At 39.7% G+C, this 27,487-nt stretch overlaps 1 protein-coding gene across 1 annotated transcript; it reads left to right on the forward strand.

Moving 5' to 3' along the window:
* The first annotated feature begins 1,236 nt into the window (after nt 1-1,236).
* On the forward strand, nt 1,237-21,669 carry ATP6V1C1 (ATPase H+ transporting V1 subunit C1). The gene is made up of 13 exons (XM_081953020.1): nt 1,237-1,375; nt 5,570-5,714; nt 7,871-7,938; nt 9,336-9,421; nt 9,862-9,956; nt 11,086-11,177; nt 11,677-11,775; nt 13,325-13,393; nt 15,895-15,987; nt 16,068-16,161; nt 19,742-19,839; nt 20,620-20,746; nt 21,068-21,669. Exons 2-13 carry the CDS (start codon nt 5,583-5,585, stop codon nt 21,161-21,163), a joined length of 1,149 nt encoding a protein of 382 aa, XP_081809146.1. The 5' UTR covers nt 1,237-1,375; nt 5,570-5,582; the 3' UTR covers nt 21,164-21,669.
* Nucleotides 21,670-27,487: the final 5,818 nt, after the last annotated feature.

Below are 27,487 nucleotides of genomic sequence, written 5' to 3' on the forward strand. Positions count from 1 at the left end.
AAAAAGCCAAAGCCAACTAGGTAAGCAAACAAAAAGCTCTTCTGGAAATTTTTTTCCCATAGGTTAATTAAAAGTATTTTATTGACTATGTTAAGATTTCTTAAATTATGTTCTAATTATATAAAGTCAAAGAACGCTTAATATTTTTCCATTTATTTCTGTAGAAAATTTGGCAACTGCTAAAAAAGAAATCCAAAAGGGATCAGATATGTCAAATACCGGTATGATTGTATTAGTCTTATGCAAGCAATTTTGTTTGATAAGAAAAATCTATTTGTAGCTATGAAAACTATCTTTAATTAAAATAACACTTGAAAACCAGTTTGGTATAATATTTAAGGCATTAGACTAGAAACCAGGAACCCGTGATTGCTAATCCCGCTTTAGACAGAAAGCCAACTAATTCTAGGCAGTCATTTGGAGTCAAAAGACATGAAAAAAAATCTAACTCAAAATATTTTTAATCTTTAAACAAACTAAAAATTTTACACACACACACACACACACAAAGAAAATTCTAGTTACATAACCATTGAGATGTGGATTGACAAGTTCTCTGCAATTGTCACATTAGAAAAAAAATCAGTTAAAATAATGAGATATCAGAAGCAGGAACAGTCTGATTCTTTCTTTCCTTCCTTCCTTTTTGTTTATTCCAGATCAAATCTGGATGGATTTTATGATTGCTATCGTATAATATAGTGATATGGACTATAATATTGATTTATATCCTGAGATTGACTAGCACAAAGCTAGTTTTTCATGTCTTAAGGCGGAACTAGAACTCACCGTCTCCCAGTTTCTAACCTGGTGCCTTAACCAAATTGCCTCTCATACGGTCAACAACACCGTATACTTTACATATGTAGTAAATTTCTGCAGTACCTGTCTCTTTACTCACAATTGTAGTGTTTTTCTGTTATTTTCTATAGCTTTTCTTCTTTGCACATTTTGGATCTACGTTAATGAAGTTACTTAATACTGTTTATCATTCTTCTTTCAAAAGAATAAAAAAAATGACCTCCAACAAGCAAACCAACCAACCAAACAACCCAGCTTCTTTTTCTCCTAATTTATTATTTTTATGACTGGCATATTGAGATGAGGAAAAACGCACCAGGGAGCCTCATTACCCCCCCTCCCGCTCCCGCAAGCTCCTCCAAGGCGAAGCGGCTCCACTCCGGGTCTTCGCCGCCACCGGCACCGAGCCGCTTCTGTCGCGGGGCGCATCCGCTCCACTGCGGCTGCCCAGCTCCTCCTGCGGCGCCTCGTGACGCCCGTCACGTGTGTTTTCCGTCCCGCAGAGCTCGCCGGTTCCTTCGCGCTCGTTCCGCCTCCGCTGCGATTCGGGCTGGTCGCGGCTTCTTTCCGCCAGGTGCGCGTCGGGGGGGTAGGTAGAGGTATCTCGGTCGGCTCCCGATGGCGGCCGTGGAAGCGGGTCGCTGAGGGGAGGGAAAGCCGTCGGTCGCCTCGGGGAAGGAAGGAGGAAGCGAGCCGGGAAGCTTTCTCTTCCGCGGGTTGGGAAATGCATTGATCGCGGGCACGAGCCCGCGGGGAGGACAGAGCGTTTCTTGGCCCACAGCAGAGACCGTGGGATAGGTCGGACTACAGCTCCCATCATTCCCCACCAGCGGACTCTTTAGTCCTTGGAGAGGGGCTGGGTAGGGAAAAAGGCTGCCGTGGCTCATCCGACCATGGAGTCTCTCTCTCTCTCTCTCCATGGCATTTGCACATCTTCCTATGCTAAGGGCGACTCAGCCGGGGATGGAAAGTAGCTCAGGAAAAGTTGACCCCTGTGATGGGTCGTGTTTGGGTCGAGGGTGGGGGGCTTCAAGGAGAGAAATTCCGGGCCCAGGACTGGTGGAATTCTGGCTAAAATTCTCTAAAGATTAAGGTCATCTTTAATTTCATGAAATATGCAATGATCTCCCAGGGAAAACCCTGCATTTTATTTAACCACAGTATGGGAACAGTACATTGTGTGTGTGTGTGTGTGTGTGTGTGTGTGTTGTATTTGTGCGGATAAATAAATAAAATAAATATCAGCACAAATACAACACAAATATAACAAAGGCAACATTAAAAAAATATGGTTTTCTGCCTGGATGGTCTCCTGGAGTGAGCCGAAAGACAGACAAAGGGAAACAGTGTGTCCCCTCCCATATTTGGGCATACCAGGGGTTGTGACACAATACATACATGTATGTATGTATGTAGTATGTATGTATGTATGTATATTTGCCAATTGTTTACGAAATAATAGGTATAAGAATAAAAATGAGTATGAATGAAATGGGTACGAATAAATGGGGAAAGTAAGACAGGAAGAGTAGGCAGGATGGTGCACTTATGCATGCCCCTTACAGACCTCTTAGGAATGGGGTGAGGTCAATAGTAGACAATGTAAGGTTAATGTTATGGGGATTTGAAGATGTAACATCTGAGTCAGGTAGTGTATTCCAGGCATTGACCAATCTGTTGCTGAAGTCGTATTTTCTGCAATCAAATTTGGAGTGGTTTACATTGAGTTTGTATCTGTATTTGCTCTTCCATTATGGTGGTTATATAATGCAAACGATAATGCCTTTTGTTAAGAGGGGTGTACTCACACATTTTTTGTATAAATAAATTATTTCTCCCGTCAGTTTGTTGATTTGATTAATTTACTTAGTCACCTGCATTATTGATTGAGTTCTTGAAACTCAGGGCAATGTGCATGGATATTGTGAGGTAAATCTTTTATTCTTCCTCGGACATTGTGATTTCTATAAAAGTTAACATTTTAATCAGGGGAGCAACAATTAATATTAGCTAGATTAGAAAATCATTTGGAAGGATGAAGTGGAATATAGAGTCCAGTATTTATGTGCAGATTCCCATTACTCCCACCAATTTGCTTAGGTTATTTTATGGCTCTAAATTTCTAGAATTAAGACAGAAAAAATAAATCTGCATATTGTATCTGCACTAGAATAATAATGACTCTCTGTTATAGCTTCCTCTTTTCAAAGAATTGGGCTGGGCAATTTAGAGTTGTCTGGCAATGATTCCCATTCTTCTCCTTTTTTAGAATTATAGTTCCTTAAATAATATCAATGATAATACAGTTTAATTCTTTTATTTTATATAAAAGTTTTTACTTTTAGACAAACAGACATAAACATACACAAAATAAAAACCCTTCTCCAATTACTTACAGTGTGTCAATTGGTTACAAAGCTTTTGTGCTTTCTCACAATAGTCTTCATTTGCAATTTACATAAAAACTCATATCATCATTCTAATATATATGTATGCAATTGTTATGGTTATTAAACTTTCATTTGACTATAGCTATTATTACATCCTTTTTATATAAAATAGTCTAAATTTAAAATAAATTTATATTATGGCATTTCATTGCATCATCCTGAAATCATCCAATAGTATTACATCTTTATATTCTATTCTATATATAATTACTTATCTTTTATAACAAAGCTTTTTAACATCCTCTCCATAGTCCTCACTTACAATTTATATAAAATTTCATATTATCAATCTAGTGTATATATATGCATTATTATCATTATTAATCATTTATTTAGCTATAACTATTATTACTTTATTTTATACATACTCTTAATTTAACTGTTTAACTTAATTTTTATTCTTTCATTTCATTTCATCATCATATATCCTTCCAGTAGTAGTGCAGTCCTATATCTCTTGCCATTTGTGGTATTTGTATTCTAATTGTTTTCTTGTTAAGTCTTATGTGGACTTTCCTTGGCACCTTGTTGTTCCTTGTGTATCTTGTAAGGACTTGAAATCCTCTATCTGTTCCTTCCATCCGCTTGCCTTTAGTTATCACCAGTGCTTCTGCCAGAATTTCTCTCATTGTTTCCGCCAAATTTTCTCCCTTTTCTTCTTCCATGTTTTGAGGTTTGAGATTGGGTTCCAGTTCGTTAATCTCTCCTTTCAATATTCCACTCCTGTCATTTCCAACCACGCTCGATTTGCTGACAATATCAACAATTTTGTTATCACTTTGTTCATATTTCTCTTCAATTTTTTGAACTGTATCCTCAAAATTCATCATCATTTTATAAATATTTTCAACTCTTCCCTCTATTTTTTCTGTTTTTTGTTCTATGTTCTCCATCCTCTTTTCAATGTTTTTTGTACTTATTTGTATTTTTTGAATTTCTAACATAATCATTTGCAATGTTAATTCTTTTTCTTCTTCATGTTGCGCCATTCTTCCAGGTTATAAACACTGCCACTAAAACATCCAAAGCTTTTTTGTTAAGTTTCAAACAAGTTCACTATAATCTTTCCAGTCAAGGCTTTCTCTTCACTCCAGCTATTGATAGTACTCCAGAAGAGCACCTGCATAAACAATCCGTACTCTTCCCACTATCCCTTTCAATAAACAAAATCAGGAGCCTTGAAGTATAAGTTATGAGTCAGATGTTCAAAGGAAATTAAAAAAACAATGTTTCCAAGCCTCCAGCCTCTAGATGGCAGTGTTGCTTCTTTTTCCCCTGCCTCTACCCCTCTCTTTAAATTCCGAACTTAAGAAAAAAAAAGTGCTTAAAAGCAAAGAATCCAGCCGAGCATTGTAAAAAGAAAAGAAGGAAAATCATAATCCACAAATATGAAAAAAGAGGAAAAATAGAAGATGGAAAAAAGAAACCAGTCCAATTTAAAAAGTAAGATGCATTTGTAAAAGTTTCATCCAAAAAAAGAAAACAAAATTTAAAAAAAGATAACACTAAGTATAATTCAGGCTTAATTTGCTGCTTGCTCTCTTCTGTCTTCAATTTTAATTTTACTCTAAGTCTTTTTGGGTGTTCTCTAATAGTAAAATTTATCTCACCATTTCGACACACTCTCTCTCCTGCTTTCCTTCCATTCAGGGGCTATCCTAACCTTCTGCAGCTTCAATGGCTGCTTCTCTTTCGCGGGAAAAAAGAGCTTCTCCTGGATCAATCAGGGACTTTGTGATGTCCCTGAGATCAGCAGGACGTGCCCTTCTCTACCACTATCTCTACCGGATGGTTTAGGTCCTAAAGGACTGTCCAGCAGCAGAGATATCGACAGCAATTCTGGAGCTCCAAGATTGCATGTCGTGTTGTCGCGATGTCAGCCTCGCCCTCCGTACAATTTAATTCTTAAAATGGCTTCAGTAGTATATTTTCATTGTTGTATTAATATAGCTTCAGTAGTATATTTTCATTGGAAAAAAAGAGAAAACCAACCCTTCAATGTGCTGAATAAAACTATATAGAAAAAAAATCTGGGTCTGCAATAAACTGGTACTGATGGCTCAGAATTTGATAATCTACATGAATTTTAGGATGATACCATTTTTAGCAAATGTGAAAAATTACACAATATTTCCTTGATAATTCCTACCTTTGGATAGTTGAGTAATCCCACTGGATATTTGGATAATTCCATTGTCCTAAAGACAATGGAGAATTTAAACTTATGTGTTCAAAATGAATATTGTTGTTTAGTTGAATATTTTATTTTCTTCTTAACTAAAAAAAAATCACTCTATTTTCCAAAATAATCATTGCAGTAACGTGACCAAAATGACAGAGTTCTGGCTGATTTCTGCTCCTGGGGAGAAGACATGTCAGCAAACGTGGGAGAAGTTATGTGCTGCAACTATAAAAAATAATAACCTGTCCAGCAATGCAAAGTTTAACATTCCAGATTTAAAGGTATAGCTGATTTTTTTTTCTGTTCAAAATGTTACTGTTTAACTTTGTATTGCAATTTAAATTGGGGGGGGGGGGGGTTAGATAATAGGATGGATATATCACATTCATTTTGATAAAGTATATTATACAGCTATAGTAATTTATATTGAAGATATTAATTGTAAATTATTATTTAACTCACGAAGTGCAAGTAGGCAGTACTGTACTATCTTATTGGGCTGTCTAATGCTTTGTATTTGATTTGGGAGAACTGGTATAAAAATTGTGACGCTTGTCATTATAGCAGCGACATCTCTTTCCAAGATTATGGAGTTGCTGTAGAGAAGCTTGAATCCACAGCATTGCGCACATGTTGCGCGTTGACAATAAAGGTTTGATTTGCACTAGTTCAATACCAGTAAAGAGTCCCTTTATTTTCTAAAAATAATCTAATTTATCTCTCTGGTTACTGTCATATTTATAATAATCCATACATGTAATCAAAGCTATTTGCTCTAATCAATTCAGCAATTCAACTTTTAATTATACACACATACTATGTTTACATTGCTTGTTGTGCATTATACAATACAAGAAAACAGTTCTATGCTTGGAGCTGAACATATTATATACATAGCTGTCTGTGTAAGTCAGTAGTGTCTAACTCATAAGGTTCCAGTATTTCAGACAAGTATTTCTTACAGCCTTGCTTCCAGAGTTAGCAATGGAACCACTGACCTTTTGTTCATACTCTATGTGCTTCTCCCATCTGGTTTGCAGTAATGAGCACTGGATATTACTGATATATGAAAAAGCATTTTTATACTGTATGAAATAGTTTTAAATTTGATGAAAGTTTTCCATGAAATAATTTTTATTATGTTGGATTAAGGCATAATAATTTTTTTTAAAATGCAGGTTGCCAGCTGCTGCACATTTTTGAAACTTAACCCTATTGTACTGAATAAGAACTTGCTTATGATAATAATAATAAATAATAAATTTGAATTTATTAGCCGCTCCCTCTCCAGACAGGACTCGGGGCGGCGTACAATAAAAACATATAAAACATAAAACATATGTGCAAACACATAAACATCCAAATACACACACAAACAAAGACATACATGCACGGAGGAGGTAACAAATTACATCACGTTTAGACAGCTAAAAATCACCATTAAAATACCCCACTAGTAATAACAAAATTTAAAAATTTAAAAGGACTGTCAGGAGGAATGAGAAAAATATTTACGGTTGAGCCAGGCCAGATAATTGAAAGAGGTGTGTCTTCAGCTGTACACGGAAGGAGCGGAGATCGGAAGTAATCCTGATGTCACGGGGGAGGTCATTCCACAGGGCTGGGCCCATCACAGAGAAGGCTCTGCTCCTGGGTGTCGCCTCCTGACACTGTTTAGCGGACGGCACCCGAAGAAGTCCCTCTCTGTGTGAGCGGATTGGTCGTAGGGATGTATGGGGCAGGATGCGATCCTGCATGTAACTAGGTCCTGTGCCATGAAGCGCTTTAAAGATCATAATCAAAACCTTGAAACGCACTCGGTAGACTACAGGAAGCCAGTGCAGCTCGCGCAGGAGAGGTGTTACAGGGGAGTATCTAGTCCTCCCCATAATCACCCGCGTGGCCGCGTTCTGGACCAACTGCAGTCTCCGAGTGCATCTTAAGGGAAGCCCCATGTAGAGAGCATTGCAGTAGTCCAGGCGAGACGTCACCAGCGCATGGGTGACTGTGCGTAGGGCATCCCGGTCCAATAAGGGGCGCAATTGGCGCATCAGGCGAACCTGATGGAACGCCCCCCTTGCCACGGCTGTTACATGGTCATCCATGGACAGCCAGGCATCCAGGAGGACGCCCAAATTGCGCACCCGTTCCATGGGGGCCAGTTGCTCGCCCCCGATGGCCAGAGATGGAAGCAACTGGTTGAACCGGGAGGCCGGAAGCCACAGCCACTCCGTCTTGGAAGGGTTGAGTTTTAGTCGGTTGCCATCCATCCAGACCCGTACGGCCTCCAAACACCGGGACATCATTTCAACGGCCTCGTTGGGGTGGTTCGGGGTGGAAATGTCACCATAAAACGCTCAGCCTTTTCTTTTTGGCTCAGTTTCTTTTCTGTTTTATATTTTTGCATATTTTTCTAAATAATTCTTTCCCTCCTTAGGTTGGCACTCTCGATGTCTTAGTTGGTTTATCTGATGAGCTGGCTAAACTGGATACCTTTGTGGAAGGGTAATCACTACTTTTTCATATATCAGCACTTTATGACTTCTGTATAGTTATTCTGTGTCAAACTGAGCATGACATTCTAACTGCTATTGTTTGGGCTTAACTAGTTAGTGACAGTAAAAATTCCTTCAGATTATACTGGTAGTCCTCGATTTATGAGCACAGTTGAAATCAGAATTTCTTAACAAGGCCTCGTTAAGTGAGTTGCACCTGATTTTTTGCCACGGGTGTTCAGTGAATCACAGCAGTTGTTAATTGGGTCATGCGGATGTTAAAGGGACTCCAGCTTCCCACATTGACTGCTTGATCATATGATCCTAGGATGCTGCTACCATTGTAAATACATGTTGATTGCCAAGTGCCCAAATTTTGATCACTTGACCTTTGGGAGGCTATGACGGTCGTAAATACAAAGATCAGGCATAAGTCGCTTTTTAAAGTGCCATTGTAACTTTGAATGGTTGCTAAACAAATGTTTACAGGTTGTGGACTACCTGTACAGTCAAATAATATATTTAATAATATAACTCATGATTTGTACTTTGACACTAGGATTGGAACTGACAACAACAATTACGATTGGAAACAGTTTCAAATGGAAATTTCTGATGTTTGTTTGAAGTGAAAGGTATCAGTTATTTGAGCACAGTGTTAATTTGGAGAATCGAGAAAGTTATTGAAAACTTTCTAGTTTATCAATATGCCAACTTTAAGTGTTTGCAGTTTTGTTAACTGGCTAACATTTCTGTGCCTGAGGCTGTCTATTGCACTAGACGTTTCAACTGTTAAGCCTGATGTGTTTAGGATTCAGACAACTGTAGGAAGTGAAAACCAGATGTATAAATGGATTAAATGTTGTTTGAAAGGGGGATAGTAGAACTGAAGAAAGAACAGGCACATTTATTGGGACAGACAGTAGTTCTTAATGATAAACACGATCTGACATATTTTAAACCATGGACTCTAGAAGAACATAACAAGCAGCTTCGGCCAAGTTAGACTACTAGGGCCATCTAGTGGCATGTCTTCATAGTGACTGGGAATAGCTCTCCTGCAGTGATCCCCAACCTGGCTGGCACCAGGAACAGGTTTTGTGGAAGACAATTTTTCCAGGACTGGGTGTGTGTGTGTGGTTTGCACGCAGCCTAGATCCCATGCATGTGCAGATAAAGCTTTGCTCACTCACCTGCTGCTTGCATGGTCCGGTTCCTAACAGACCACGGACTGGTACCAGTCAGTGGCCCAATGGTTGTGGACCCCTGCTGTCCTGGATACCATACAGAGATGCCAGGAATTAAACTGGGAGGCTGATTGTTTTTTTGTAATGCAAAGGGGAAAAAAACAGTAAATATATATTCTTTAAGATAAAAATCTTAAATCTTCCCCATTCTGGTCTCCAGTGTTGTCAAGAAGGTGGCCCAATATATGGCTGATGTGTTGGAAGACAGTAGAGATAAAGTTCAGGAAAACCTTCTCGCCAATGGAGGTAAATTTTGTCTTGCTACTACAATGTATTTGAATACTGAGGGTTGAGTATATAGAAGACTATCCTTCAATTCTTATGTGGAAAATAAATCCGTTTTGGAAAAAAAATATTTTGCATAAAAGCAACACAAACATAATAAAACAGCCTTTATTAAATCTTGTGTTTGCAGTGTCATAAAGAGAATCCTGAAAATCAGTTTGGTATAGTAGTTAAAACATTAGACTAGAAACCAGGAGATTTTCAGTTCTTTTCTGCCTTGTGTACAAAGCTAATTGGGGGACCTCTCAGCCCTAGGAAGGAGGCAATGGCAATGCACTTTTGAAAAACTTCATCAAGAAAACTGCAAAGACTTGTCCAGTCAATCTCTGAGAATCAGACATGATTTTTGTAGGATGTAGGGGTTTGCTTATTTAGCTCAATATTTAATCGTTTCCCCCCAGTTGATTTGATCACCTACATAACAAGATTCCAGTGGGACATGGCCAAGTATCCAATCAAACAGTCTCTGAAGAATATTTCAGAAATAATTGCTAAGGTAAGATTATACATGTAAAAGACTATGGAGCTTGTATGCTAATTATTAATACGAAATGACTATTTTTATTGCATAAATAAAGTGAATACCATAAAGTGATAATATTTTACATATTCAGGATTTTTTTTTTCAAAATACTTATATCACATATACATTTGAATTACATAATTTCCCTGTGAGTAAATACTATTGAAATATTTTAAAATGTACAGATCTTTGGTATGAATTTTAGTACTTATCATTTTGTTCAGTTTTTCTATAGATGCGTGTTTATTTGCCTACACACACACACACACACACATTTTTATATTGCTGTGCTACTTCAGCTGATTAGTTATTTCATTTTTTGCTAACTATTCTCCCTCCTGTTACATGTGAGGTTTTAAAACTTTAGTAGTTACCACTAGACACATGCAAGATCTTGGGATTTAGGGAATGGAGCATTCTGAAAAATTCCAGAATGCTCTGTAGCTCCTCTGCATCTTGTCAATCTTGGAACAGCCAAATTGGTCAGGAAGCAGAGAAACAGAATATTGAAGTGTCCTGTAGATTATAAGACTCCATTCCTGAACCCCATATTGCAGTTCATGAATGGAATCCTGTTTGCTAAATTTATACCGTAATTTATACTGAAAGAAATTGGCCTTGTTTCTTAAATATACATCTAATATGTAGATTTTTGAGGTACAAAAGCTTTTTTCAGAGTAAAACTTTGACAATGTGTTTTGCCATTGATAAAAGTTTTAATCCAGAAACATCAAGTGGGTAAAATTGTTGCAAAGAAACACTGCAACTACTGCTGGTTTGTTGCTTCTATCTGACCATAGTTTTCTGTGGACATTAAAGTAGAAAAAAAATCATAAAATACAAAAGGTTTTGAGTATAATACATCTTTTTTTTAAATTACAGACTGCTCAAAATCCTATTTCCTGGTAATATTTCCTGGTTCATTTCTAAAAACAAGAATCATTGAAGTTCAGTCTCTTAATTTGATTTGTCTCATTTTTTCTGTTTATTCGTTCTCTTTTTATTTGGCTGCTTGCAATTAGTTATAGGTTTTATAGACATATTTAATTTGGGTCTCTCCTTCTAAGACACAGGTCCTAATTAGTTTTTTTTTTTCTCAAAGGGAGTGACTCAGATTGATAATGATCTAAAGGCAAGGGCATCTGCATACAACAGCCTAAAAGGCAACCTTCAGAACTTGGAAAGGAAGAATGCGTGAGTTGTCATCTTGTTTTGTAACATTGTCTCAGAACCGGATGATCAATTTGATATATATTCAAATTCTTGAAAGGATGCACATGTAGAGGAAGCTATTCTGCCTCTTGAATTTTAAAACACAAGTTTTGAATAGGAATGCAACCTTGTATATCTAGCTGGTAAAGGAGCATTAAGTGTTGTGCTGGCTTTATAGAATGTCTTTTAACCTCACTAACCTCATTGTAATCAAATCTAATCAAACGTAAGTATAAACCTATAAAGATCTATTGAGTTTTCCAGCATGTATTATAGAAAGTTACATCAATAATGTTAATTTCGCAAAGGAGGGAAAAAAAGAGAGATCTGTGGAAAGTCTTGCTCTCTGCCTGAATCGCATTCGTGTCATAAGCACAGAGGCACTTCCAGGTGGAACTCCACCTGAATGAATAGTACTTATATCCATTTAAAGATTGAAGTAGAACACTCACTTCCTCATCTTCTTCTTCTGCTTTGACAGGGGAAGTTTGCTAACAAGAAGTTTGGCTGAAATTGTGAAGAAGGATGACTTTGTACTTGATTCTGAGTACTTAATTACATTGTTAGTAGTTGTACCAAAGTAAGTCAATATTTTATGTCCTAAAAGAAAACAGACAAGAAAAGTCCAAGAGGAGAAAGAGCTTTTTGTTCAGTGAAAGATTTAAATGAAGTCGCATATATAAATGAAAGGCATATATGAAAATGTGGTACATCTTTTAAAAATAGTAGATTGCCCCCAATTTCAACAGATGGACTTTGAAAGGATTTATACAATCTTTAGAGAAACTATAGTACATGTAGTCAAGACTTAGTGACTGTAATTGGGACTGGCAATTCCATCTGTAAGCGCCATAGTCATTAAGTGAATTACGTGATCTTGCCTGACTTAGGTGTTTCACTGTGATTGTTAAGCCAATCACCAGTGGTTGTTACGTAGGATGTCAAATGCTTTGACTTGTTACTTATTGCCAGCTTCCTCATTGACTTTGTTTGTTGGAAGCCATCTGTTGCAATTGGTGATTGTATGACCGTAAGGATGCGGTGAATATCTTATGTTCAAGGATCAGTCATAATTCTACTTTCCCAATACTGTCGTAAGTTGAAACAATTGCTAAATGGGGTGGTCATTAACCAAGGACTGCTCATAAAGAGCAAACTTGAAATTAATCCTAAATATTATAGTTCCATATAAATTGAAATTGTTATTATCATAATAAAATATACATCCTTAAAATTAAATAAGTCAAGTAAAATCACCACAGCGTGCAATTTCACTTACTGAGTTGCTTGAGTTGTTTAGCTGCTAGTTTATAGAATTTACCAAAATCAGTCTGAATTTTGCTTCTTAGAACTTGATTATCTTTGTCTAACTCTGCATCCTACCCAGTAATTTCAGTAAAATATTGGTAATTCTAATAATAAGATTGTTTCTTTTGTAATAATACTGTAATCAAAGTATATTCTACTTGTGTTCTAGCTGAATTTTTAGAAAAATATTAATGATGTTCATTTTTTGAAGAAAAAAAAACGAACATTTCTACTAAAACAGTGTTACTTTAGAAAAACACACTTTAAAACTAATAAAAACCTAGGCAGAAATAAGATATTGCAGATTTTATTTATTTAACATATTTTTGAGCCACAAAATAGCTGTTAATATAATTAGTGCAAATTTAAATTTAAAAAATGTAATTTTAAAAGGAGTTCAACTAGTTTCACTAGCATTTCACAGGTTTTCTTTCACAGTAGAAAAAAACAGTAATTCCCAGTCTTAACACAGGTGTATATAGGATAGAATCAAGTCCTTTACTCCACTGTATTTATAACTATTTGCATATACTAATGCGTTTCCAAAACGCTGACTGGTTTTTCCATGTCCTAGACTCTTGTTTTCATTTCCAGCCATAAAACAGTCATCAATTGTTCATTAAAATGGCATGACTGTTCTTTTGATACATGCCCCTCCTTTGGAAAGGACTTTGGTGTGCTAAGTTTGCAGGGATAGGAGGCACTTTCATTTGTTATCTATATGTATGTGGAAAGGCACTAGTTTCATGCTCCCCGATTTCTCTTGCCATAGATACACACCGATGTAATATTCTCAATGAAAATCTATCTTTTTATTTCAGGATGAATTACACTGATTGGATGAAGCAGTATGAAACTTTGACAGATATGATAGTCCCTCGATCCAGCAAGTAATCTTCTTTCACTTTTCATACCCTTTTAATATACTTGATTCTTGGAGCAATAGATTGGAGTACAAATCACAATGGATTGAATATATGTTTTAAAGCAGGAGTGTCCAAACTTGGCAACTTTAAGACTTGTGGACTTCAACTCCCAGAATTCCCCAGCCAGCTCTGCTAGCTGGGGAATTCTGGGAGTTGAAGTCCACAAGTCTTAAAGTTGCCAAGTTTGGACACCCCTGTTTTAAAGATTCCATGTGTTCAATAGTCTAAATATTTTTTTCTCCCTAAAACGTTCATCTTTGTTATTTGATTTTGAATTGAATTTTACTACTCAAACTATATTCTGCAGAACCGATGCTAGTTCTCTGTACTCAAATACGCTTGTGTGGAGGCCATTTGTACTCTGTTGATGTGTAGCTTGGTCTGTGAAGTTTTACCACTTTGCTCCCCCCCCGTCCCCCCAAACTACTGTGCTAAGCTATGGTTTGTTGAATAAAATATAATCTGAAGTATAGCAATAGCAATAACATTTAGACTTATATGCCGCTTCACAGTGCTTTACAGCCCTCTCTAAGTGGTTTACAGAGTCAGCATATTGTCCCCAACAATCCAGGTCCTCATTGTACTGACCTTAGAAGGATGTAAGGATGGGTCAACCTTGAGCCTGATGAGAATCGAATTGCTGACCCACTGGGAACTGGCAGTCAGCAGAAGTAGCCTGCATTACTGGGTTCTAACCATTGCACCGCCACGGCTCTTTAGAGTATATATTAACTCTAAACACAAATTACACAAAACCAAAACAGACAAATCATCACATATTAATGCAGTCCATCAGCCTAGTTATGATCTCAATTGTTCTTGATGATAGCGGTCTATCATTTGCCAGAGGGAAGAGGGCATCGATTTGTTCTCCATATTCTCCACCTGGGGGTAGGACAAGAAGCAATGGGTGGAAATTCAGAAGGAGATTCAGTCCAAAAAAGATTGCACAATCATTTGTCTGGGTGATATGAAGACTCCTGTCTTAGACAGGGGATTGGACTACAAGACCTCCAAGATCCCTTCCAACTGTATGATTCAGTAATATTCTTTATTAGATAAACTACCGTATTTTTCTGAGTATAAGACGCACCAAGGTTTGGAAGAGGCAATTTTTTTAAAAAAGTAGGTAGGTAGATAGAGGGATAGAGAGGGAGAGAAAGAGAAATTCAGTAGGTAGGTAGGGGGAGAGAGAGAGTAGTTAGGTAGGTAGGTAGATAAAGGGATAGAGAGAGAGAGAGAAATAAAGTGTCGGTAGGTAGGTAAATAGGGGGGGAGAGAGAGAGAAATAGAAAGAGAGAGAAATACAGTAGATAGGTAGGGAGAGAGAGCAGGTAGGTAGGTAGGTAGATAAAGGGATAGAGAGAGAGAAATACAGTAGGTAGGGTGAGACAGAGAGAGGGTAGGTAGGTAGAGGGAGAGAGAGAAATACAGTAGGTATGTAGGGAGAGAGAGAGGGTGTAGGTAGGTAGAGGGATAGAGAGAGAGAAATAGAGAGAGAGAGAAATACAGTAGATAGGTAGGTGTTTCTGCTGGCACAACACTTGATCAATGTAATTCTCATCAATCAGTTAAAGAGCTTTCAGAAAGGGGAAAAAAGTTTTTGCACTCTGCAAAACTCCCCAAAACAGCCGGTTTATCATGAAAACAGGCCCGGGTTTTTTTCCCCAATAAAAGGCATGAATAGCCTTGGGGGGGCTTGCAGAGTGGAGCGCGAAAACGGGCTCATTTTTTGTCAAAAAAATTGCCTTATGGAGGCTTATATAGTGCTGCTGGGGGCTGGGGGGGACGACAAAAAACGGCCCATTTTTTGCTCATTTCTGCCCTCACCAGCCCCCAGGAGCTCTGAAAGCCTCCATGAGGCTATGCACGGCCATTTTGGTGAAGGGGCGAGGCTTTGAGAGGCAAAAAAAAAAAGCTGTATTCGATGTATAAGACGCACCCAGATTTTCAGCCTCTTTTTCAAGGAAAAAAGGTGCGTCTTATACTCCGAAAAATATGGTATATTGGTGAAATAGTACCAAATTGCACACAATTTTGTGAGTGCAGACCAAGAAGAACTCTTATTCTAACCACTTCCCTCAAACTATGTACTTCATGTTTTTCATTCAGTATATGTGGCTACCAAAAGCACTTTTGTGTTGGACACTTAGATTGGCACTGAGTATTTCCTGAAATAATGAAGTTTGTATAGCCATTGTTTGTTGGGAAGAATGGGCTTATTGTGTAAAATATGCCATCTATGTTACTTTTGTTAAAAGGATAGCGTAGTAGGTGAACTGCAGTTACTGTTCTCTAATGGAACCATACTGCCTTAAATCTATTATTGTAAACTAAATGTTACAATGTAATACAAAACACTAAATCAATTTACAAGCTTTGAATTACAACTTCGGTTTTTATTCCAGTTTGTGGTTTCATTAAGGCTTCCTGTCTTATGGGTCCTGGCATCTTTTACTTTGCAGCGTCCTTTCTGAGGACCAGGATAGTTATCTCTGTAGCGTCACTTTATTCAGGAAGGCAGTGGATGAGTTCAAACATAAAGCAAGAGAAAACAAGTAAGTGCAACCCTGCCTTATTTTCTTGTTAAGGAATAGCTGCACAGAAATTTACGAATTGCACTTCTTTCCCTGTGCAGGTTTATGGTCCGTGACTTTCAGTATAATGAAGAAGAAATGAAGGCAGATAAAGAGGAAATGAACCGGCTGTCTACTGATAAGAAAAAACAGTTTGTAAGTTCATTGATATTTTTGCATTAAATACAGAAGTAATTTTTCAGAATCAATAGTTTCATTGCTGATGTTCTTTTTAGGTTTTTTTTTCACACAAACATGGTGCAGCCACTGGTTAACAAATAAGCTCTGTTTCAGTCATTACTAAATGTTTAAAAAAAGTATTTAACAAGAAGTATCAAAGAAGCTCTAGTTTAGGTGTAGTACTCACTCCCACTTGTGTTCCAGGTTATTTTTTTTCCATCGGAATTATATTTGACCTGCAAATGATAGAATGAACGATGCAAGGGCACCCTGGCAGATAAGGAAGTGACTTTAGGTATTAAACGCCAGATGTGTTCTTTTCTAAAAGAACATGTAGGTATCATTTAAGAACTATTATTCATAATCTTTCGCAGTTTGTAGTGAATTTTTAGAATAGTTTATTAAAGGATGAATCAGTGAATGTCTAGGAAAGAATACATCGATTACTAAGAAGCAACTTGACTTTATCAAGAATCAAGTCATCTTTCTCATTTTAAATAGAATTATAGTCAAGCAGATAACAAGAATAGCACTTTTTAGCAAAACATTTTACTGGCTTTCTAACAGGTCCTTACTGACAATTTATTAAGCCAATGAGTTGGACTGAACTGTTTTAGATTGCTAAAAAATTAATTTTCTGATTTTGGCTGCTAAACAAGTTCTGATAAGGATAACTATGATCAGGTAGTCATAGGTAGTCCTTGATTTACAATCACAATTGAGCCCAAAATTTTTGTTGCTAAGCAAGACAGTTAAGTGAATTTTGCCCCATTTTATTATCTTCTGATCAGAAGATTGCAAAAGGTAATCATATGATCTCAACACTATGGCCGTCATAAACTCATGCCAGTTGTCAAGCATCTAAATTTTGGTCACATGACCACAGGGATGAGGACGATCGTAAATGTGAGAAGCGGTCATAAGTCATTTTTTCAGTGCCGTCATAACTTTGAACAGTTGAACGGAACGGTTGTAAGTTGAGGACTACCTGTATGAGGGTTCTTCATTTTCCAAGGATGAGCAACACTTTAGCATAGCAGATAATTGTACATAATGCTTAATTGTGACACACACCCATAAACTGTTGCTCTGGGTTAACTTCATCCTCCTTGGAAATACTAGTTGATGTAGCCATGTAAATAAGTCTTTAATGCTCAAACCTTAAAAAAAGTCTTAAAGTTTGTAAAATGGCATACAACATTTGCTCCCTCCAAAAGGCCTTACACTTGTTGGAATTATAGCCCTCTTGCCTTCCTATATGCCAATTTCCAGACATTATTGCTTCTTTGTCTGCTTGCTGTCTTCCTATTTCCTTTTCTCCCACCCACTCACAATGGTCTTAGAGTTCTTTTACAAGGGAAGGGCCTGTGCTTTCTGCGCACATCTGCACGTTCTTTAAAATGTTACGGTGTGGCTTAATTAGCCAAACAGCTAAAACTCTTGCATGAATGCTTGTGAATAAACTGAATGGAGGAATGAATGAATAAGCACATGTCATCTCATGTTTCGACTATTAGAATCTTTTGGGAAAAGGCATGAGCTGAACTGAGCTTTGGGGAGGTGGGGATGGAAAGCATTCTGCCAGGTTGCAGCTGTTTTTCCCAAATGTAGCCAGCAGCCTCAGATTTATTTTCTCACAACCATAGAATATATTACTACTGGGAAAACCAGTCATGATGTATGACAATGAGAGTTGGACCTTATGAAAGGGGGCACTGAAAAATTGATGCTTTAGAATTGTGGTGTTGGAGAAGACTCTTGAGAGTCCCTTGGACTGCAAGGAGATCAAATCAGTCAATCCTAAAGACAATCAACCCTGACTGTCCTTTGGAAGGATAGATACTGAAGCTGAAGTTCAAATATTTTGGCCACCAGATGAGAAGAGACCATTCATTGGAAAAGACCTTGATGCTGGGAAAGTTGGAAGGCAAAAGGAGAAAGGGACAGCAGAGGATGAGCTGGTTAGATATTGTCATCAACACAATGAACATGAATTTGGTCAAACTAAGGGAGCCAATGGAGGATGGGGGGTGGGGGGTGGCATGCTATGATCCATGGGGTTGCAAAGAGTTGGATATGACTTAACGACTGAACAACAACAATAGAAGTCAGAAGCAATATTCAAAATAACTCTGGCAATTTTAAATATAAATTTATGCATCTTGTTATGAATAATACAAGTACAGGGTAGGGAAGACCTGGGTTGATAGAGATATGAAAGAAAATGATTAGTGTCTTAATCCAAATTGAACTTGATGCAACATTGTGGTTATTTTTTTTAAAGAAAAAGTTAATAGTCATAGGCTATAATAAGAGGAATAATACCCAGGCTATGAAAAATAGATTAAACTATTTTTCATAGAGAAATTACAAAATATACTGACTAGGATGTTGAGAAGTCTGCAAATGAAGTCCTTGGAGGAGCAGGTGACTTATTTATGCAGAAGGAAAAATTAAAAGAACATATAATAATCTTCAAGTACTTGAAAGATTGTCGCATAGGAGATGAGAACAGATTGCAAAGATTACATCTGAAAACAGTGATCAGAAATGGCAAGAAAGTAAATATTGTTTTCAGCCAAACTACAAGAAATATTCTAACAACTTACCGTATTTTTCAGAGTATAAGACACACTTTTTTCCCTCAAAAAAGAGGCTGAAAATCTGGGTGCGTCTTATACACTGAACACAGCATTTTTTGCCTCCCGAAATCCCACCACCAAAATAGGTGTGCATAGCTTTTAGAAGGCTTTCAGAGAGCTCCTGGGGGCTGGGGAGGGCAGAAATGAGCAAAAAAAAAAAAGGCCAATTTTTTGCCCTCCAAGCCTACAGCAGCACTCTATAAGCTTCCTAAAGGCTATGCATGCCCCTTTTTTGACAAAAAACCGGCCCCATTTTCGTGAAAAATGGCAATTTTTTGCTCGTTTTTGGCCCCACCCCCACCCCCTAAGAGCACTCTACAAACCTCTTAAGGGCTATTCATGCCCTTTTTTTGAAAGAAAAAAAAACGGGCCCATTTTTCCTCCCCATTTGGGGAGGTTTGCAGAGTGCAAAACCTTTTTTAAAAAAAATTCCTCTTCAAAACCTTGCTGCTTCTTATACTCCTGTGCGTCTTATACTCCCAAAAATACGGTAGTTGTTTGAAAGTGTGAATAGGTGGTGGACACTAACACTTCTTCATGTGAGATGAATGATATGCTGGCAGGGATACTTACATCCTGCATTGCCAAGAATCTGATTCTGTGCAGGATTATTAAGTTGTCCAGTTGAGATGACGTGATGTTCAGTTTCACTAGTCCTAAAACAGATACTGCAATTTTTGATGTTGTTAAATAATATTTGAGTTCTGAATAATAAAATGGCAACGTATAAATGCTTAAAATATAAAATACATTGACTGTACTTAATTAGTTCAATTATCCTGATGTGCTTTGGCCTATTATTTGAAAGAAGTGTATAACCATTGTTTTGCGCCCACACATACACATTTTAAATATTTAGGAAAAAGTCTTCTAATGTTTACAGTGTCTGCTTGCTTTTCTCTGTTTAATCACAGGGGCCTCTAGTCCGGTGGCTAAAAGTGAATTTCAGTGAAGCTTTTATTGCATGGATTCATGTGAAAGCCCTAAGAGTCTTTGTTGAATCTGTTCTAAGGTATTAAATCTTTGTTGCCAGATACAGTTATCTTTTCCTTCAGAAATTACACAACAATTTTATAATCTCAGTTTAGTAAATCTTGGTAGATGAACTCCCTTTTAAAAGTACCAAACTCCGTAGATGAAATGAATTGTCTAATAAAAAAACCTTTGCAAGTTACATCTATATAAATAAGAATGAAACTATAATAAAAGCCCCTCACTATCTGAACTCATACAGTTCAACTTAGGTTAATGCAATTGTGAGAGGAGAATTGGTAACTTCTGCTTCAGGCATAGAATACTGCAGTTTAGTATGTCATCCTGCTTTTACCCAGTTGCTAATCCCTTCAAGTCAATTTTATGATCTGTGTTTTCATTATGCAGCAAAAGATTTAATTTCTATTTCTATAACCATCCCAAAACAAGTGACTTGGTGCCATACATCTGGGAGGTGTACATCATTTTAAAACGACTGTCCTTAACCAGTTACATCAGCAGTCTCCAACCTTTTGGGTACCAATGACCAGTTCTGTGAAATACATACATACATGCATGCATACATACATACATGCATGCATACATACATGATATAGCGAACTTATGTTATAGTGCTTCAAAAATGCACTGAAAATATGTCTTAAATTGAAAGAGAAATTGGAACCCAACACTAAAAAAAATTGTGTCAGATATAATGATGTGAGTGATGAATATTCTTCTCTCCATCTCTGCCTCCCTTCCCCCCCCCCCCCCCCAAGTTAATTAGCCTTTGCAAACAATGACTTTGTCATTTATTTAGGTATGGCTTGCCAGTTAATTTCCAGGCTATGCTCCTTCAACCCAACAAGAGAACAATGAAGAAATTGAGAGAGGTCCTCTATGAATTGTACAAACATCTTGATAGTAGTGCTGCAGCAATCATCGATGTAAGTAATCTATACTATAAAGAGGTTATCTGCAGGTTTTGCCATAACACTGAGTAGATTTTTTCTGATTTCATATTGTTGGAGGGGATCACAGAATCCAATTCCCTGCCCAATGCAGAAATCCAGATTAAAACATTAAGATAATGATTTAAGATAGTGTCTGTCTAGCCTCAGACTCAGCTTCAAGTATGAAAAGGCAGTGCTGAGATTCCTTTGATTTGAAGGGGGGGGGGATAATTTTTATATATGTGAAACAAAGATGTGACCATTAATTTTGGGAGCTAAATTAACTCTATAATTAATGTTTTTTAAAACTTTCAGGCAACCATGGATATTCCAGGTTTGAATCTCAGTCAGCAAGAATACTACCCTTACGTGTACTACAAGATAGACTGCAACTTGCTTGACTTCAAGTAGCTTCTTTCTGAATCTAGTGATCTTCTCATAGTGTTGATGTACAAGCAAAAAAGGTTGAAGAATGTCGCTCCTAAATCTCTCATAAACCCGTGCTTGCTTCTTTCTCCCTTTGCATAGGAGAACAATCCGCTTGGTGGTTGATCCCTTGACATTTTCTTTTTAAAGAGAAATGTAATTATTGTTTTTAATAGATCAGGTCAGTAATTGTATATTGAGAGAATCAAAAGTGTATTTATAAATAGTCCTTTATTTAAAGAGTAAGAAACTAAAGGAGGTCATTCCGCTTTCATGCCATGCCTCATCAAGACCTTGTTTATACAGCAAGATAGTGGGGAAAACATGCCATTGTTCACTGTGTTTTTCATAGATGTGCTATAAACATTGTAATTGAATTGTGATGTAAAATATGTGCAGACTGATATTCAGTCGATGCTTTCTGAATGTTTTACGTTTACAAGATACTAAGCATTGCATCCACCCAAGAAAATAAAAACACCTGTACAATTGTCTTGCCTTTGTACTTTGTACTTTGTTCTTATAGGCCCGTGACGGCGAACCTATGGCACACATGTCACAGGTTGCATGCAGGCTTTTGGGTCTCTGCCACTCCTGCGTGGGGTCAAGTGCAAGAGCGCGGGTGGTCATACATGCATGCGTGGGGGCACGCACACATTGCACTATGGGTGTGTGCACGCCCTTTCGGCATGTGGCAATAAAAAGGTTAGCCATCACTGTTATAGGCCACTGTAAAATGTATAGGGAGAGTTTCATGGCATATAAGTCACAAGCAGTCACATTTACAGTGGTCATACTGAAACTTATGGTTCCACTTTCCCTCCATAAACCTGGTTTAGATATTGTACTAAGGCAAGGAGGTCAAACTCACATCCTCACGTGACGTATCACAACTTTTTTCCCCTTCGCTAAACCAGGCGTGGCCAGCTTGTGACGCATCTGGCCTGCGGGCCACGAGTTTGACACCCCTGTACTAAGGCATGGGTGGTTTCAGTATTGTTCATTAAAGAAATCATTGTTTATGCTGAGATACAAATCATGATGTATAAGCTGCCATGGTTGACTTCACAGATGTGATATATGCATGCATACAAAAGCTTTAAAAATAGGAATCATGAGAAGCTATCATGCAGGAGCACATCTTGACTGTTGATTGGTTGATCACATTAGCTTTATATTCAGATAGTCATGGGGGTTGCTGTATAATTAGGGTACTATGTTTCCAGTGCACTAGGGGGCACCCCTGTGCCATTTTAAAATAAACATGATAAATGGTATTTCAAGGTTTTGTTACATGAAAAACACAACACTGCCGTAGAATCTTCCTCATGTTTCTATACAATTCTTTTCCTGCCTTTTGCTAAAATAGAAATTGTAGGTCTATGGATAACAAGAATACATTGCTCAGCTACAAGTAGCGCTTAAGAGAATGACACAGTGCTTTTGAAACATGATGTAGAATGAAAGATCTGAACTTCTAGAAAACTCCAGAAATTGTTAAAAGGCAAAATATCTGAATATACTCTGACAAGTGCCATAGACATAGACATAGCGAAAATTACTACCATTAAAGAATTTATTATGAAGTACAACAAATGGCCCACAGAGAAAGCAAAATAAATTTACTGATACATGTTGTAGTAAATAAAGTTTAAAACTACACAAAATCCTAAGAAATGAAGAATACTTGTTTAAAAATATCTGCTACTTGGACTTCTTGTACAGAAAAATCAAAGTAATGGTTTGGTGAAACAATTATATCCTCATTGCTAAGATATATGCAATTAAGCATTATATTGCATGTCTTAAGCCTCCTGTCTCAGTATAATATTCCACATGAATCACAGCTATATTTCTCCTTAGTTAACCTTGTGTGCTTCCATAAATTCTTGCTGTACTTAATTTTAAGACACACAAATCAATTCTGTGAGTTCTGGAACTCTTTCAATATTTATTTTGAAATGTTCGTCTGCAAATCATAGGTTACTTATTAAATGTACATGTCATCCATCTCACGATCAGGTTTCTCTGGGTAGCTTGCAACATGCTAAAAGCAACAGTATAAAACATTAGAACATTATTAAAATTAATACAAATTAGCCAAGACTGGAACCAGTAAACAACAGGGTGGAGGCTAAAGTCTTTTTTTTTTAATTCACTGACAACCTCCATTAGGGTATATCCCATTGGGCCTCCAGACCAATCAGCAAAACCAGATTTTGAGGCCACTTCGGAAGGCCAAACGGATGGGGGCAGGTCTCACCTTGAGGGGCACAATGTTTCCGAGAACAAGCCATGGCAGAAAAAGCTCTTCAGGACCCCAGCAGCCGGAATTCCTTGACAGATGGGGTCTGCAGCAATAGTTGCTGATGGTATGAAAATTTCAGCACAGCGGTGGCAGTTAAATTCCCTTGGTACAGCAGTTTTTTTTTCTCCTTAGCATATATGCTTGCTCGAACATGAATGCATGGTTCACCCAATCTCTTGAATATAAGAGACTAGCTGATAACCCGGCACTGCCCGGGTATTTATCCCAACCCTCCTTCCATGAATTTCTAATGTTGGATTCCCCCCCCCCCCCTTACCAGAGGGAGCCCCCTTGTGGAGTATTGTGAAGCTGTTACCATGGTAACTCCACAGCGCTGTACAGTAGAAGCCGTTTTAAGGCACAACAGGCTCTTAACAGAACAGACACCCCAAGGGGTGTTAGGGTGTCTTACCCCCCACAGTATTTTTCCCCAGATGATAAGTAATCTGTGTACCATGTTTGGTTGAAATTGCTTGAGGTGTTCCAGAGTTATGCTGGAACATACCTACACAAAACCATAGATAGATAGATAGATAGATAGATAGATAGATAGATAGATAGATAGATAGGTAGGTAGGTAGGTAGGTAGGTAGGTAGGTAGGTAGGTAGGTAGGTAGGTAGGTAGATGATAGGTAGATAGGTAGATAGGTAGATGATAGATAGATAGATAGATAGATAGATAGATAGATAGATGATAGATAGATAGATAGATAGATGATAGATAGATAGATATAGATATAGATATAGACCATATCGGATTGTTTTTTTAATTACATTTTTATTCTGCCCATTTCTCCTACAAGCTGACTCTGGATGTTATTTTCTTTCTTCTTGTGAAGTTTGCTTCAAGGTAACCTGAACATTTGGATAGCAGTGACAAATATCACTTTGTTAAAGTTGTATTTTGAATTGCAAGGGAATCTGTTTTACAGTTTGGTTTCCTATCTATCTGACATATGCTTCATTTTGAGGCTATGTTTCCATTGCTGCCAGAGCACATAAACTGATTCTAGTATTTTCTGATTTGGAGGAAAGCCCCTTTTTTACTCTTTTAGTTGTAGTTTCTCCTCCCTTGTCCTCTACCTGTCCCACATTTCTCTTTATTTTTCAGAAGCTGCCATTTTAGCAAAGGTTGCTCTTTAGAATTATTCTCTGTTGCCAAGCAACACCATCTTCTGCACAGCTTAGTATCCACAAGCTGTCAGGGAAGAATATCCTCCTTGAGTAATAGTCATTGCAGGTGTCTAATTTGAATATGTTGATCTGAATTAAAACAGCGAGTCTTTACCATCTGGGGTCAGTCTTCATTTTTCACATTTATTTCCAGCATTTTAGAATTCACATCCTTGCTGGTATCTCAAGGCACCTAATGTCTCGGGGTAAAATAATCCAGGGAAATAATAACCAAGAAAACGGCACAGAAGACAACATACTTCTGTTTAAAAGAAAGACACAATACAACATACCAAAACATTTAGATGGGCTGTGTTTCCACCTGAAACCTCAGATTAGCAGTAAAACCAATTAGCCAGAAAGCTTTTATGAAAATGGCATTCCCCTGTGGAAAATGTTAAGTTCGAACGAAAGGCGAGCGGAGACGTGAGGAGAATTCAACCAACTTTATTGAACAAGCTATTCACAGTCCAAATACAGGAGAGAATCAATGCAGGGTTCATCTGACAGCTATTTATACGGAGCTGTCAGATGAACCAGCCAATCCCCAAGCCAGAGTTTCCCCGCTCTCAGCCAGGTCGCGTCTTAGCCAATCAGACGCGACCTGGCTGTTGCTAGCGCAGATGCCGGCAGACGGAGGGAACTCCCTGACGTCATCTGCCCGGACACAACACTCCTTCCCCCCCAGTGACTGCGCATGTGCAAGCGACGCACAAACGTAGTCACGTAAATATTCTGGGCGGCGCCGGACCCGCCCAGAACGCCTCAGTTCGGCAGGAGGCGTCGAAGAGGAAGGTGGTGTCCGTGGAAGCTCCTCCCGCAAGGGAGTGGAGCTCCGGGCGCCATCTTGGAGGCCCACCCCTGACGGAGGAAAACCAGGCCCAGGTAGGCAGGGCCGAGGGGGCGCGGCCGAAGGCGGGCTTGAGCTGGGCACTTGTTGGTAGGCCTGGCCTGACTCGGGGAAGGCCATTTGGAACCCGGGAGGCTGACGCCTAACGGGCGACACCCCCACAATAGTGGACGGCCGGGAGGCGGCGTCCAAGGATGGGGAAGCCCCGGGCAGCTGGACCGGCCGGACGATATCTGGTGGAAGGGCACCAGGGAACAGAACGTTGGAGGGCTCAGGCGCAGCGACGTTGATGGTCGACCTTGCGGGGGTGTTGTCGCTGGTGCTGGGCAGGCGGCGCCTCAGTTGATCCAGGTGCCGCCGCCATTCGGTCCCATCATGTAGCTGGACCCTGTAAGAACAGGGGCCGGTTATGGCGGTGACGGTGGCAGGCACCCACCTAACTGCCCCTGAGAATGCCTGAGCCCAAACAGCATCGCCCAGGAGGAAAGTGCGGGAAGGGGGCCCCAGGTTGCCAGGCTGTTCGCTTGAATAGAGTGGGTGCAACCTATCCAAGGTGGTCCGCAGGCGCCGGCCCATCAGCAGCTCAGCTGGAGACTTCCCGGTCAGGGGGCAAGGAGTGGCATGCTGTACCAAGAGGTAAGCAGCCACCCTTGAAGGCCAGTCAGCCCCATCCATCCTGCCCAACGCCTCCTTGGCCGAGCGGACCGCCCTTTCCGCCCGGCCATTGCTAGCCGGATGGTATGGGGCGACTGGGGCATGGCGGATGCCCTGAGAGGCCAGGAACAGCTGGAACGCGGTGGATGCAAATTGAGGCCCGTTATCAGAGACAATGACGTCCGGCACGCCATGGGTGGCGAAAAGCCTAGTCAGTTCTCTGATCGTGGCCTCGGCTGTGGTGGACCTCATGAGGATGAGCTCCACCCAGCGCGAATATGCATCCACCACCACCATGAAGACCTGGCCTCTGAAGGGGCCCGCGAAATCCACGTGAAGACGGGACCAAGGACCACGAGGCAATTCCCATTCCCTAGGACAGGCAGCCGGTGGCGCCGGTCGGGAATGTTGGCAGGAGGAGCAGCCGGCCACCCAGGCGGCTATCTCGTCATCAATGCGAGGCCACCAGACATAGCTGCGCGCAAGGCATTTCATGCGCACTATGCCCGGGTGGCCCTCATGAAGGCGAGATAGCACCTGATGGCGCAGGCTGGGTGGAATGACCACCCTGTCACCCCACAGGAGGCACCCACTGTGAAGTGACAGCTCCAACTGCCTGGCCCTGAAGGGACGAAGGTGCTCTGGCACCGGACCCTCAGGCCAGCCCCTTTGGACCCAAAGGATGACCTGGGACAGGTCAGGGTCAGCCCTAGACTTTGAGGCCACCTCTCCTGAAGAGAGTGGCAGATCCAAATCTGCTATGGCCAAGACCGACAGGCAAGGCACTGTCGGGGGGTCAGCAACGGGCAAGGGGCAGCGGCTGAGGGCATCAGCGTGCCCTAAATGCTTGCCCGGGCGGTAGAGCAGAGTATAGCTGTATGCAGCTAGGAACTCTGTCCACCTGGTCATGCGCGGTGACAGGATGGGAGGGGTCGGCTTGTTACCTGCCAAAAGCCCAAGGAGTGGCTTATGGTCGGTGAACAAAGTAAAGTGCCGACCATAGAGGTAGTCGTGGAACCTTTTAATCCCTGACACTGCAGCCAGAGCCTCCTTGTCGATCTGGCTGTAATTGCGTTCCGCAGAAGTCAGTGTCCGGGAATAAAAGGCTATGGGGGCCTCCGAGCCATTGGGCAGCACATGGCTCAGGACCGCCCCCAAACCCACGGGCGAGGCGTCACAAGCAAGAGTCAAAGGCAGCTTGTCCGAATACTGAACGAGGACTGCCTCTGACGTCAGCAAGTCTTTGACAGCCGCGAACGCATGCGCTTCGCGGCTGCCCCAGCGCCAGGCTGCCGATCGGTCGAGCAACCGATGCAGCGGCTCG

The sequence above is a fragment of the Natrix helvetica genome, assembly GCF_964273705.1.
Source record: "Natrix helvetica genome assembly, chromosome: 4".
Taxonomy (NCBI): Eukaryota; Metazoa; Chordata; class Lepidosauria; order Squamata; family Natricidae; genus Natrix; species Natrix helvetica.